At 41.1% G+C, this 15594-nt stretch overlaps 2 protein-coding genes across 4 annotated transcripts in view; both read right to left on the bottom strand.

Annotated features, from left to right (window-relative positions):
* HVCN1 (hydrogen voltage gated channel 1) overlaps positions 1 to 568 on the bottom strand; it is an 11109-nt gene extending 10541 nt beyond the window's left edge. Inside the window, exon 1 of the mRNA XM_030500829.1 lies at positions 432 to 568. The gene's annotated coding sequence lies outside the window, so the exon portion shown is untranslated. The remainder of the gene's footprint in view (positions 1 to 431) is intronic.
* Positions 222 to 15594, bottom strand: PPP1CC (protein phosphatase 1 catalytic subunit gamma). 3 transcript variants are annotated; one of them, XM_030500822.1, is made up of 8 exons: positions 15308 to 15322; positions 13550 to 13690; positions 6017 to 6148; positions 5089 to 5319; positions 3649 to 3753; positions 2445 to 2668; positions 1834 to 1968; positions 222 to 1396 (listed from the first exon to the last, which is right to left on the bottom strand). In XM_030500822.1, coding segments are annotated over exons 2-8 (918 nt in total). In that variant the 5' UTR covers positions 13551 to 13690; positions 15308 to 15322; the 3' UTR covers positions 222 to 1306. The 3 variants fall into 3 exon arrangements, with proteins under 3 accessions (XP_030356682.1, XP_030356680.1, XP_030356681.1); XM_030500820.1 differs by lacking the exon at positions 13550 to 13690 and having other exon boundaries at positions 15308 to 15594; XM_030500821.1 differs by lacking the exon at positions 15308 to 15322 and having other exon boundaries at positions 13550 to 14585.

The raw sequence follows: 15594 nt of genomic DNA, 5'->3' as shown, positions 1-15594 counted from the left end.
ACTCATCCTCAGCTACCACCTTCTCAGAGCAGTACTTGAGTGAACAACCCCACTCAAACCAGAGAGTGCTGAACACAGCCGAGCGTGCCCAGCGCACATCTCTACTGCTGGTAGCTCGCACAAATCCAAACCAAGAATGTGGGGGTTTCCAGAACAATTTATTTCTCTAAGTCACATCCTCTGGGAGCAGGAGTGTTCATGTTGTGATAAACTGACACCGAGAAGATTTAACAACTTCTTCATTTAATAAGTGATTTTCACTACATGGTATTGTACACTGTTATCCGTTCAAAAAAGATTAACAGTATTTAAAAAACAAGATTCTGTGAGAGATTCATAGAAACCGGAGATCGAGATCGACGCCCCTGGTAGGCTTCCCAAGCCATTGTCTACATTTGTAGAACAAAGTCTTTAGGCTAAAATGCACAAACCCTGTTCCGGTGGATCCAGAGCCACCTCCGTAGCTCCCGTCCGTCCGACACGGCCGCCGCTGGAAAACGCTCCACTCGATCGACCACACGGGAACTGTACAAAAACGTGTTCACTGTGAGCACAGCAGGATCAACAGCACAGCGTTTCTACTTGCTATTTCGAGTCAGCACTTCCTTCCGTCTCCAAGAGGAAGGCGGGACGGGAGGAGAGCCCTGCCAGCTCGGCGCGGTGGGTCACGGGCAAAGCGAACTTTGGCTTCAGGAAAGAGACACAAACACTTAAAATGATGGCTTTAATTGTCATTGGAAGTGTACGGAGAGGGGAGGAGTGTCTGAATTAAATATACATCATCCCAGCGAGGCTGGTGAGGCTGAAGGTTATTTCTAATGTCGACAGCGATAAAACAAACATGTACGTGACACGACATTAAAAGAAAAATCCCTTTAAAACAAAACTTAATGTAAAAAAAAAAAAGTTCACAGTGGTCTGTATAAACAGTATGTAATTTCTGACAGTAACAAATCTCTACTCTCACAGCACACCAGTGCCCTCTTTAGATCCTACAGAAGAAAACAAGCATTTACACTACTCATTGTACAGGTCAGGAAGTCGGCTGCAGGATTACCCCGAACGTGGGACACTGTGGAGCGCGGCTGTAACACCAGCGAAAGGAAAGTTTAAAACTCTCTTCCTGGGAGGGAGAAAAAGGAAGTCTTTCATTCGCTGCTACAACCAGCAAATGCCATTCATCAAATCAAAAGGAAAACCACAAACACGTTATCTATTTTGAGCAAGCTGAACAGTACACATGACAGTGTTAAAAATGGAGGTTATATACTATGGTACAAGTCCCAGCAAGGCAGAGCCAAAGTGACTATTTCTTTGCCTGTTTTGTGATCATGCCCCGGGGAGGCGTTACGGGTCGGCTGGAATTGGGCTTCTTTTTCTCTGCAGGTTTCAAAATCTGAAAGAGACAGTTCAGGTGTTTAGCATAAAGCTTTAACTCTCTTACTATCAAGCAATTAGCTCCCAAGTAAAGGCACTGTACAGCTCACCTGAGCAAGTCATCAACACACCAGGAATTAAATGTGTTTCCTACTCAGAGCTCGGACAGAGCTGAGAGCAGCTGATCCAAGAGCCGGTGCCAATGGAAGCAGGCAGACAGCTGAGAGCTCTGCTTGGATGATTTAATTCCAGGGTAAAGCAGCTCACCTACTCACATCAGCATGGGCTTATCACATTTTTGAAAACGTAAGTGCAAACACAGCCCTGTCTACATGTTGGTAAAGATCCATTTGAAACAAGCAGTGTGGGTTTGTAACAGTGAAGTAGTGATTCAAACCAGAACAAATTTAAAGTGTAACTGTGCTAACCAGGAGGTGAAACCTTCAGATACCATACCTGAAAAGAGCACATTAGAGTTTCGTCCACACTCATCATGGCACCCGCATTATCAAATTCTCCACAGTAATTCGGGGCAGAGAAGAGAGTTACCAATTGTCTTTTTGCAAAAAACTCATATCCATCTTCAACCACCTTTAGAGAGAAAGCAGAAATATTAAGACTGAACAACTTCTTCCTGCTGTGCTGTAAAGCAGCTTTAAGCGAGCCAGCTGCTGATAGACTGGCTGCACCTAAGGAGCATGAGTTCCAGGCTTTCACACTGGAACAGGAAACCCACAGCAGGTCCCGATTCAGAGTTCATTAACAATGAGAAAAATAGGATTCTGCTGGGTTCAAGACAGTCTGGTTCAGGAATCAGAGCAACAGTTTATATGTATTAAGAAAAAAAACAGTTCATTACAAGGGTTGTTAAACACTGGGACAAGTTGCTCAGAGACAGTGGAATCTTGATCCTTGCAGATCTAAGATATCCTTGCAGATAAGATCCTCAGTAACTCAGGCTGGTTTGTTCTGCATTTAGTATGTGCGGGTAGGGTTGGACCAGATGAGCACCTCAGGTCCCTCTGGACCCAAATTACTCTATGGTTTAATGTACAAAACTAGAATACCTGATGAGCTCTACATATGAGATCCAAGTCATGTTTATGGAGAAATTTAGCAACCACTTCAGCACCAAAAGTGAAGGACACTCCTCTGTCGTTTTCACCCCACCCCAAGACATCCTTGTCAGGGTCAGACCACAGGAGATCACAGAGTAGACCTTGATCTGGTACATCAGTGGGGCGCATGATTCGTCTGATCTGTTCCATTGACTGAAGGTCTGGTGACAGGCCTGTAAGACACATGCAGCTCACAGTTTAATCCAACTTTGCTCTCAAGACTGAGCTAATAATTCAAACCAAAAATAATCTGTATTCAAACTGATTTTACATAGCTCACTGGCAATGTTAACTGCTCTTCATTTGTTTTAAAGCTTTTGTAACAGAAGACAAGTCACTTTATAGATATATTTATTTACCAAATTATTTACTGGAAGCAAGATAAGCAAAGCCATTTCCACATCTTACAGGATTACAATAATCTCACTGTAGTATATTTTGCAAGTGTCTGATAAAAGAGCTGTTAAGAGACTTTAATCCTAGAAACCACTGGGTATGTTCATTTTAACCATCAGGCCTGGCAAGACAAAATACAGCATCAAACAGATCTCATACCATTTCTCACTGATAGATCTCTCTGGGCACGTGCAAGTGATAAAACATTTAAGATGCAATATGTATTTTATTACTTTGAAAAGCAGCATGAAGCAGGTATCACGTGGCATAACACAGTCCATTTCTACAAATGGAACTCCAAACCCATCAGATTAAATGGGGCTTTGAGCAACCTGGTCTAGTGAAAGATGTCCCTGCCCTGGTAAGGGGGATTCTGCTAAACAATCTTTAAAGGTGCCTTCCAACCCAAACTATTCTATGATTCTACAAAACAACATGTTTTCACAATGTACATAAAATCCTCCTCATGCAAGTCTAAAAAACCCTACTATTCTTTACTCAAAAGGAGAGGCTATTCAGTGTGCCTTTTGGTACAAAAGGAAAAGCAGATCATTGTGTCTGAAGTGACGAAACCACCAGCTCAATGATTCACCAAACTGACACTAATCCAGCTCAACCCTACCTCAAACATGCACCAAGACAGAGAAAAAAAAAATCCCTCAAATTCTGAAGCTTCAGCAATGTAAACATGAAACTGCCACGACTGACACTGCAGTATTACAGTTTCTCATGTATTGACTAAGGAACTGTTACTCACCCCCATGACAGCAGAATATTTTCTCATCCACAATAGCTGCAATTGGTAAACAGTTAAAACAATCTGTGAAAGTTTTCCACAGCTTAATATTGTATCTTCTCTTACCTGGAAGACATTTTGGAGAAAAACCAGTCAATATGCTTCTCTATCACAACTACAATCAACCTAACAGCCTTAAGTTTACTAAGGCTTGCAAAAAGTTAGCATTAAAGCCTATACACAATTTATCTCCTCTGATACCCGCTGACACACTTCACTGCTCAGGAGAAAGTTGCAGAGGTTCTTTCAGTGCAGCAGAGTGCTCTGACGCAGCTCTGAGGACAGCACTGTTCTGACAAGAGAATGACATCCCATTGCTGGCAGCCAGACTCTCCAGTCCCAGCTTTGCTTTGGAAAATTATCCCTTGGAGAATTTGATCCATTTTGGAAAATCTTGCCATTTGCTGTTTTCTTTAGGGGAAAACAGCAATTCTTGGAAAGCAGATTTTCTTCTGCTGTACCACATAATCTCCCTAGGCAAAGAAACAGGACTGAAAATTGAAACTGCTACAGTTTTACTTTGAAAGCAACTCTCCCAACAGACATGAACCCTGAACATATTTGCAGTCTATGACTAAGCCTGTGATTAATCTCCAAGGAGTCAACTCTGAAATACCACACATCTTTGTTTCCTCACTGAAGGAGAACGAGACATGGCGAGTACATCTTGTAAGCTACAAGCCAAGTCTGTCCCATAAAACAAGTTGTGAGAATGCTTCACTGCACAATTAATTTAACAGTTTTATCTCCTCTACATTATCTGGATTAAGTCACATCCTTTGAAACATGAACATACACTTCAACTTCACTATAAAATTACTTCTTATGTTAGGGTAAGGTCTACATACAGTGTCCTCAATGCACCCTGCAGTGACAGAGCTGGTACCTTAACTGTGCAGCAATGCCATGTTTGTTTTAAACATTACAGGTCTTAATATGAAGTAGTTGCAATCACTGTAACATAACCACTGTAAAGACCAGCCCATTCTCCAGGTTAACTTAACACAAGTATACATCATCATCATCATCATCCCCAGATCACCTTTAAGGTCCCTTCCAACCCAAACCTCTGTGATTCTGTGAACTTTTGCAAAGTGTGTCAAGTAAAATTCTCTCACCTCTCACTAGATGAACTTTTCTTAAGAACTTTAGCAAGAAGTACCAGTGAGAACTGTTAGTTAACATAGCAGCCAATAAGTAAGATTTCCCACTTGTATGCTGCTTTGCACTGTGAGGATAGGAACCCAATAGGATCAGGGAAAGGACACACTTCTCTTCCTAAATTCCCTTCCTGAAGTGTGTAAAGGGAACTGCAAGTTAGGAAAGAATCACCCAACACTGCAAGGCCAACACTTCCTACCCTGCTTTCCCAAGCCAAGGATGCACACATCTGTTACTTACATTCATCGTAAAACCCATAAATTCTATTGATGCTGGCACATTCATGGTTTCCTCTGAGAAGGAAAAAATTCTCTGGGTATTTAATTTTGTAGGCCAATAGAAGACAAATGGTTTCTAAAGATTGTTTTCCTCTGTCAACATAATCACCAAGGAACAGGTAGTTGCTTTCTGGTGGAAAACCTCCATATTCAAAGAGTCGAAGCAAGTCATAGTACTGTCCATGGATGTCACCTGCAAAGATTATTTGGAAATGACATGTAAGCGACCCTTTGCTACATTCTTTGCTTGATTCTGGAGAAAGAACAAAGGAACGATGCTTCAGCAAGAAAAAAGCGTGCAGTGACATACAGCCTACAACATACTTAAAAATCAGTTTATCTTACTGGATATAAAATGATCACATTCTGAAGTCTGACATCTACGTAATGCAATGGTTAACTGTGCTAAGATGAAGTATGTAGCTACTTAGAAATATTCACACTTGTAGAACAAAATCAAGATTCCAAGAAACCAACTCCATGTTCCAATAAGCATCTGACAAGCAGAACACTGAAGCACAATTTTAGATGACCAATGTCTAATACTGAACAATCTACTTCAATTTGAAGTAAACTCCCCAGTTAGAGTAGGATAAAATACTGGAAGCTTTTAAAAGCACATTTATTGAGGTTTTTATTTTGACATTCTTCATTCTTTTAGTATAACTGGACATGAAAGTGGTGCAAAATGAGCACCACTGTGTACAAGTATGGTGAAACCAAACCTCTAAGCATCCAGCAAGGTTTTATTTTCCCTTTTGCTACAATCATTTATCAGTTTCACTGTTAACAAGTGAAAGTAGCATTTGACATTTGTTCTTTGCTTAAGAGCTGCATTTACCTGACACTTCCCCCCCCGCCAAGCATCAAATCAAGATCCCAGCACTCACCACATATTTTCAGCGGAGCTTCAAGTTCTAGTAGAATAGGCTGACTCAGAAAGATTTCTCTGGATTTCAAGCACAATCCTCTGATTTCATTCTCTTGAAGTTGGACATTTTTGCCTGGTTTTGATCCTCGCACTGTTGGAAGGAGTCAGAAGTCAGTTATCAAAATCAACAACATCCCTGCTGTTATTTTAAGAGCCTGACTAAATGCCACTGTAATGCCGAATGAGATAACAGGGCAATATCAGTCTGTTGAGGTGAAACTACACTGTCTTATCACCAGAGAAAGGGCAGTGTCTTCTGTTTCAGTTGCATGTTACTTTCTTTTAACAGAATTCAAGGCTCGACACTTCCCCCGTTAAATGCCACATTTTAAACAGCATCAGTTTAGTCCTTTTAGTTATAAAGCGCATCTTGGACAATGTGACTATACAGACATTTATTTTTTTTTAACGAAGCAGTTATACACTTGTTCTCTGGAAAGCTGTCTGAAGATGGGAAAAGGAAATCTCCCATTTAATCATCAACTTGGTAACTCAAACGTACCGGCTTCCCTAAACTATCATATAATTGCTCAAGACAGTATCTAAACAAGGCTACAATACCAATAAATATTGTACTGCCCCGTTCTACACTGCAGTTAGCAGCCATGGAAGAAAAACAAGGGTATAACTGCAAGGTCAGAACTATACATAAGGAAATATTCTTTTATCACAATGACAAAACAGCTCTCCTTATCATTGCCTTTGAGCACAGTAAAAGACAAGCTAGTAGGACATTTATCTCCCAACCTCAGACCACTTTTTCCCCCAGTCCTTCACCCCCTCAGTTAACACTTCAATCTCTCCCACTGCAACAATTCAAAATAGTTGGTTCTCTTTAATATCTATCAAAGCTTTCTGTCCTAGTCTGGACAACAAGGACACCAGCTTGGCCTGGACAGGTTCCTACAGCCACCAGCACAGCTTACTCTCCATTTACCTATCACCCCCTGCCCCATTTCTGTTGCCCAGAAATACAAAGGACGTTTCTATGGCTGCAATACTCTACCTATGGCCAAGTTCCATGCAACAGCAATTATCAGGGTTAGGGTAAGACTAAATAAAAATGGTGATTATGCCATTACTGATGCAGCTTATTGTATTTTTATTTGGTGTAAAAACCAGTGACAACATGGAGTACTGGTAAGGCTGAAGCAATAAAAACCTGTAGCAAACTCCAGTAAGATTATGGAATAAGCAAAGTCATCTTCTACCACATAAGCCATTGGCTGAGCTGCATCAAAGCCAAACGACCTCAGAATTTCAGCCTCAGATGCCTGGAAACACTCCAACAACATCTCCAGGAACAGAACCATTGCTGGTTTTAATGTTGCCTAGTTAGGAGACTTACTGTGTACAACTTGTATGGCATTGAGACTGAAGAATTTATGCTCTTATCAAAAAAAACTTGGGTCTTCGGTTGCAAAAAAAGCAAGCAACAACCCCTGACCCCTTTCAAATACAAGAACCTATGCAATATTACCTTCCTGAATTCCTAAGTAACCTTCCAGATACTATTACGGTCTAATTCCCTTGACACTGTTTAGCCTCAGAGTGAGAAATCTGGAAGCTACAGACTCAAATCTCTGTACTGTCACTGTGTGCCTTGCACTATACGGCATCAAGAAGAGAGAACTGCAGAACGTAAAGTGGGGAAGCAGGGGGCATGTTTTAGGAAGAGTAAGGACAAAAGCTGTTGCGTTCCAAAGGCATTACAATTTCTCATTAGGACAGAAGGCTCCTACTTTTATGCAAGCCTCTGATGAAGAGTAGAAAACATCGTTGACTCAGCATACATCTTATCTAGACCAAGAATAAAATAATGCTTGTGTAATATCCATCCATAAAATAAGTGTCATTGGATGCAATCTCTACCAGCACTTACAGCATTCCTACCAAAGAATTCCAGCCTGCATACTGACTCCCAGAGGTACTAGCCATGGTGGCACAGGCTGCCCTACAGAATCACGGACGATCTCCTAAACCCACGACTTTTCCTCAAACAAGCTTCAAATTAAACTTTAGTTCAAATTACAGTGTATCCTGACAGTCACATTAACTTAATTGTAGGTCAAAAGCCATGGCTTTAATAATGTTATCTTTCAAGCAATACATGCTCCTTCACTATTCACTGCCTGTGTATTATCACTCAGCTCTGACATTACATGACAACACTGGAATTACCACTAAACTTCATGTCTTCCATTAAAACATCCAAACTAATGGAGCATATAAATGAAAGTTAAATCTTTGTCACAGCAGTTTATCACGCATGAGGCTTTTCATCCAGTCATTTTTTCATCCATACAGTAATTTTCCAAACACTCTCAAGCAATAAGCAAGTTACTCAAAATGCCAACTATCCAGAAGCAATAAGGAACAGAAATTTATAGAATAAAGTGGCCAGCTGGTTGAATTATAGATGTTAACATTTCCCCTGCTTTTCAATTTTACAATTCACCTTTGGTTGTGAAATAATACAACATAATTGTGTTTAGTTTTCTGAACAGCCAAAAATCTAACTTTCCATGACTTGGTCTTGTTAGAAAATGCTAAAACCAAACTCTGTATTGCACATCCATAAAGTATAAAATATTATACAGACTATGCCATGCACTGAGTCACTAAAGCTCATGAATAAAGCATATGCATTCATTTCTGAAGATAAAATGAAAATCTGAAAACTGACTGTTTTCAGATACAAGTTTCCTATGCTTCTCTAATACATTTTCACTGAACCAGTATAATCTTCCTGCAGTTTTAATCATCTGCTTGCAGAAAACCTTGACAAGATAAAATGCTTTGTTGCAGTCCACAAACTCACTAGCACAGACACCAGAAGAATGAAAGAAGAACAGGACAATTTGATTCAGCTCTGTAGCACACTGCCTGCCAATGACATTTGGACCATTCTCGTCCAACATGGAACCAGCACAGAAGAAATGAGCATGTTCAATTTCTTCTCACATTGACCTATATATCCTCAGAAGCTGAGAAAAAATATTTTTGGCTTCAGAAGCATCAAATATGCAGAAGTGCATGTTGGTTTGAGAAATCTATATTTTTAGTGCAAGGATTTTCTCATCCGCAATGAAAGAGCTGGCAAAGAAATGCAGGCTGTTCAGCCTCTAGGACTTCTTAAAAAGGTTTCTCTGAGTCTTCACATTACTTAATCCCACTAAGAAAGGCAAAAATAATACACTATGAAAAATATGTGTGTTTACAGTTTCTCTTCTCTGCTTTGGACGAAACCAAAGCAGCTTGCAGACATCAGACAGTACAATACTAATTGGCAGCTTGGTCATAAAGTCAAAAGAACAGGTCAATAGGGCTGTGCTCACGCATTTGTTCTTATAATGCATAAAAAATAACCTCTCTCAAACAACAGCCTGCAATTGCAGGGAACAAGTTAAAGATTAATCAGTTGAGGAAAAAAGTCAGCCCCATTTCAAATAGTATTTTATTTGTGCCTGGTCTCCACATACTGCGGCGCTACTTCTAGACAGTGATTTATTCCCATCCTCTTTCAGTCACAGATGCTCCTGTTCTTACAAATCATTTTTCAAGAGCTTGAATTTCAGTGTCCAGTCTGGGCAGTCTTGTAACAAATCTTTTCTACTGTACAAGTATGAGAAGTTTTGGAAAAACAAGCTCTCCTCAGGACAGAAAAGACTCCAGAAAAGATCACTCCTGGAACCTGGATGATATCTGCAGAGGTACTGACTTGAACATGGGTTCCAACTGTTAAAATTAACATTGCTTTCCAAGACAAGCAGGAGAACTGCAGGAAAGCAACAACCAACACCAGCTCTAAAATTAGTGTATTACACAGAGGTGAGTGCAGTGCTACAGCCACCCAGCAGAGGGGGAGGAGGAAGTAAAAGGAAGAAGAGCGAGAATTTAATGGCACCTCTGACACCTTAGTGCAAGCAAATGGAGCTAGTACAAAGCATAGCTGCACACACAACCCTTTAACGAAGGCAAATGATACTATAAAACTGAGTATATTACCTCATTCAAGGTCAGAATGAAAAGGACAGATACTAGGAAAGCATTCAAAAATATCAGAGAACTCAAAAATACTTGAAATTTCACTGATCCAAACATCTCATTTTCCTGTATTACATTAAAAGCAGCAGTTGAAACACTGTCAACTGAAGTGCAGAATCGAGTTCTCGTACAGAAAATGTTTTAAACAAAATAGTCTATCAGGAGGTCAGTTCATTCCTGGTTACTGAACAGTTTCTCAATTTTACCATATTTTACGTTAAGATGTCTGCAATCCTAGAGACATTTCCAAAAATACTGCAGGTTGGTTTTCACCTTGTTTTTAGCAGTTCCTTATGACAGTTTTGCATTCAGTTTTGCACCACAGGCACAAAGGGAATAAGGAACTTGAAAGCAGTTGATGTAGGAAAGGTTTTCCTTTATTGCAGGCACTACCAACTTTGATCAGATAATTTCAGATTGAAAAGTGAAACTGAAAAGCAACTCCTCAGTGCCCAAGCCTCTAAAAAGAGAAATTCGTAGTCTACTTTTTAATATGACAAAAGTTCACAGCAGCATTATCAAACAGAAGACTCTGCATCACTGCTAAATTTTCATCTTGTAGCCTACTTCCACACTGGAAAGAGCTATGCAGCAAACACATACTCATACCAAGCACAAATACTCAGAGATAACAAATTCCTCCACTTTAAAGACTGGGCAGCAAACACAGAATATGACTGAATCCATGGCACTGATAGGAATCTAGTCCTCATCTTCCAAATGCAGGGCTCCTATTTCCCATTATTAGAAACTGCTGCAACACAGCAGGAAATGATTAACATGAAGCTCTACAAACTACAGAAAATTACATTGTTTGAGATGAAGAAGTGTTGCTTGTCTATTAGAAACTTTGTCAGAACACCCAACCCATCAACAAGTGAAATCTGACCACATTTCATATTAACAGCTGTGAGAATCACAGATTGTGGTATATGAAGCTGAACAGCAAGCGACCCTTCAGCCCAGTCAATGCAGTATTTAGTGGAAAAATAAAAAAGATCAGAGATAAACTGCATTTCTAAGAAACAGCCCTCTCCGTTGTCAGCAAAAGTTTATCCAAACTCTTTAGTTCAACTATTTTTAATAACTGGATGATCCTCTTTCCCCATTTAAAGCAAATTAGAGAGAATATCTCTCTGACAGCTATACAACAGGCTTTACCGGGAATAGAAATCTGTGGGTGTATAAACAGAAAAGTTTGAGGATTTGGAGGTTTTTTTGCCGATTTTAGTGCACTAACCAGGATTTCAGCTTTCAGAATGGCTACCACCACTCCAGCCTCACATGGCTTTATCCAAAGTAGCCTCCATTCATTATTTGGTTTTCCCTTAATAGCATTAGCAGAGGCTGAAGCACAGAAAAGATTTTCAGAAACACATTTCAACTTTGGTTCCAGTTAGGTATGCTGAAATGGTGTTATTTTACCCTGTCATTTATCGTTACCATGGTAAGACTAATGCATTTCAATCTTGTTTTTTAGTTACGTTACTATCAGCTCCACTTCCAAACCAGACCCCACTTATCTGTGAAAAGCTGCCAACACACCCGATGAAGGAAACTGATAAGGGGCTCAAGTCAGGAACACCATCTGACATGACATGGAAAGGAAGCCATGCTTGCACTCGGAATCTCAGGATTTGTCACTCATTCTTTACCTGGAGCTGAACAGGAATTCTGCCATTTCCTGGAACTCCTTCCATGACCATAGAAGATGCCACTGATTTTTCGTCTTACGGGGAGCTTTTCTAGCATCTTCTTGTCTAGGGGCAGTTTTGGCTTGGCAGCCACGCACAGCTGCAAGCTCAGAACCATCAAGATGCTGCCTACACTACTCTTCCTAGAAGGAGAGTAATTTCCTCTCATGTCTACCCCTTCTTATTTCTGAGTGAAGCAAATTAGCTTCATAAGTGTTCCAGCCTTTACCCACTATAAAGGACACTTCAGAAGCATTTCAGTACTCAGTGAAGGATACCGTTATTTACTATACCTTAAAAGCCTTATTCTCGTGAAAATTGTTGTGAGTACAGTTACTGAAAGTGACAGGATTAGACGACCTGTACTCATGAAACTGTTCCTAGCAGAACACAACCCTCATTAGTAAAGAAGGTAAAACATCCCCTATAAATCCAATTACAGCAAAAAAGATCAGAATGTTCAATGTTTTCACTGAATGGCTTTCCAAGGTTGAGAACAATGATGCTGAACAATGTTTTCTTGTGACATTTCAAAGCCAAATGGCTTTGTAATCTTAACATTTAGAGCAAGAAGGACTCAAAATATTTACCTTAGAATGAGAAGCTAAACATGCACTTCCAGGCCTTTCAAAGAACAAACTAATAATTTCAGCTAACTAGCCTAACGTGGGTGGGAGAGTATCAACTATCTGGGGAAAAAATTAAGAACAATATCACCTGATCAGAGGAGTCAGGACAGAAAACAAGTAAGCTTCCCCCACGAATACATTATTAGTACCCTACATTAAGAACAAAATTGAGAGTAGTTTATTAATCACTCCTCACTTCATCTTGACTATTAGGCTAGACTCACTACTGGCATAGCTCTCTCAGTCTCTTCCAACAGTGCAATGCTAAGGCATATAATAAACCACAAATACCTACTTGACTGTATTTTCTCACTGAAGTATTTCATCAAGTACCTCCTAATGCTTGAGTTTGTTATTTTTCTAGCAAAATCACCTAAAGTTTAATGTTATAAAAAAATAAGTATACAGTTTAAAGACAGCTCTAATGAAAGATGATATTGCTCTAAAAATTAAAGCTTGCGCAAGGATTTGGACAACTCTGTTTGTAAGCTGATTATTAAAGCAGATTTTGCAGTGTTTTCATGCTTGAGTATGGTTTTGTGTGCAAAAAAAAAGGTCAAAACCCTTGAAACAGAGTTCTGCTACAGGCACAGCAGAGTTTGTGTAACTAACATTATGCAGCTGTTCTACCAGAACTGCACTGGAAGTCTTTCTTGTTTGCTCCAAATCTACATAGGATGAGAATCTTTACACATACTTCAGATTATTTCCACCCCCCTCTATTTAGCACAATGCAAACCTCCACCTTGGAAGTTCAGGTCACTTACCCCAGCCAGAACTCAAAAAATTCAGGGAAAGAATGAGTTAAGTACATTTTAAACAAGTGAGGAGAATGGCATTTGCACAGTAATTTACACAATTTAGCACTCAAAATTGCAGTAGTTGCTAAAATGCAGTATTGTTTTGCCCTTTTTAGAAAAGAAAGTATAAAAATGACAGGTTGCCACAAAGGTCAATCATTATTCTGTCTGGCAAAGACATTTATAACAGACATTTATTAAGCAACGAAAGAGCACTAGCACAGGTTACTAACATTGGTAACTGTTTTAAATATCAAAAGACAATCACTGCCTCAAGGTATCCAAAACCCCAGCTGAAATGTCAATAAAGGAAAAACATTACTTTCAGAGTTCTGGCAGCTGATGCAACCTCAGGTAACACCTTTCATTGCATGAACCATCTCTTAGAAGATCTTGTCAGGAAACCTTTGGAAGCCTGATTTATGAACTCTCATCTCCTCCAAATGTGTAATACTGACACAAGCTGGGTAAGAACAGAACACATTGACATAGTACATCATACTACTTTTTAAACAAGAGATATCATTCAAAATCATTCAGATCTCTTTCCAGGATTATCTTGTTCCATGGGTTTGATATTAATAACTTACACTTTGAGAAAATCGCACTAGTTACACTAGGGGATATGAGGTAAGAATTGTAATTAATACCTTCAGCCGAGCTTGTATTAATATGTCATCAAGCAGGACCTGAGCTCTACAAATCTCACTACTAGAGTTTCAGGAAAATCCTGGTCTAAATTTATGAAGGGAAGTCTTTAAATAATTTAAACCAGGGAAGCTTAAACTGATAACAGGCAAAACCCTGAACACATCAGAAGAAAAGCCCTATTTACTTTTACTTGATTCAAGTTCAATAATCCCATAATGCATCTATAGGATTTTTTAATTCCAAATAATTTCTGGAGTAGCACTATTGCTCCTCTGCCTGCCCTTTTGCTATCCAAGCCATTACACAAGCCAAGCAAAATCTTACAAGGAAAGGGTGTAATACAGCCAAAAGACATTTCTTCACCATTTGTCTCAGCAACATCTCAGATTCCAACCCAGCTGATTCTATGACTTCATGCCAAATGGAAAAAAGTTAAATCCCTGACCCAGCTCTTCAAGCCTGAGTCCAGATGAGATGCTTTGCCCTGACATATGTGAAATGAGGCTAGCTCAGGCTAGCTTCCTTCCCTGAATAATGACGGTTTTCCCTGATGCCTAGAAGAAAATTTGTCACTGGCTCCTTCTCAGACTTTTGCCATAAGATCAGTCAACAGTTCTAGCCTGGTGCTGACCCCTGCAACCAAAGGGATGATGCTGAAGACACCCCCTGCAACTTCTGAGTTTTCCTTTGATTTACAAACTCCCATGTGAGTCTGGCCAAACCAGAGTAACAATACAAGACAATAAGCCCTTCCATAGACTGTCTGAAACACCAAAACCCAACTCTCTATTCACACCTAAAAAGCCACCATATGTTACCAATTAAAAGCCAAAGTTCTATGGTAGCATTAACGCAAGCAGCTAATCAAAGCTAAACCCACAACAGCCTGAAACCCATGCAAATCTCCTCACGACTTTTAAATAACCTGCCTCTGCAGACTCTTTATGTCTTATTTCCAGAGCCCCCCGACTACCCAGCCAAGCACAGACCCCAGGTGCATGCGTGGAAGGCAAGAGAAAAAAGCCAGGGGTTTTTAAACACTTTCCTACGAAAACGATACTAAATGAAGCATCTCCTTAGAGCTGCAGGGGAGGATCAGGAGCAGCCGGCTGGTCCCAGCACTGCACCAGGGAGCGCACAAGGGATCAGAGAGCAGGGAACAGCTCCGAAACACGAGGGCTGAGGGAAAAGTTGGGGCTGAAGGGCAGAGCCGCCTGGGGGGGAGGCGGAGGCGAGCCCCGGTAAGACAAAGCGCCTCGGCAAGCCCCTCCATTTTGGTCCCCCCCGACCCCACCGGGCGGGCAGGACGCGGTGCATCAGCGGCGGCTGAGGCGGGACCACGGAGGCGCCGCACGGGCGGGCTCCTGGAGACCGGCCCGGCCGCCACCCACCCCACAGCCACCCGCCCCATGCCTTCCCCGACCCTCACCCTCCAGCAGCCGTTGGATGATGCTGTCGATGTTGAGCTTGTCTATATCCGCCATCGCCTCTCAGGGGCCGGGCGGACCCCTCCCCTCCCTCCGCTCGCTGCTTGGCCGGCCCGACTTCTCTCCTCGTTCTGTCTCGTTTCTCCCTTTCTCCTGCCCTCCCCGCTCTCCTTATTCCCTCTCAGACTCGTTCCCCCCCCGCCCCCCCCTCGGCCGCCGGTCTCAGCAGAGACCCAGCACTGAACAAAATGGCCGCCGTCTCCTCAGCGAGCTCGGCCGGCGCACGGAT

This window comes from Strigops habroptila, chromosome 11 (assembly GCF_004027225.2).
Source record: "Strigops habroptila isolate Jane chromosome 11, bStrHab1.2.pri, whole genome shotgun sequence".
In the NCBI taxonomy this organism is placed as follows: domain Eukaryota; kingdom Metazoa; phylum Chordata; class Aves; order Psittaciformes; family Psittacidae; genus Strigops; species Strigops habroptila.
Note: the sequence above shows the minus strand (reverse complement) of the source record. Positions and strands in the feature narration are given on the sequence as shown.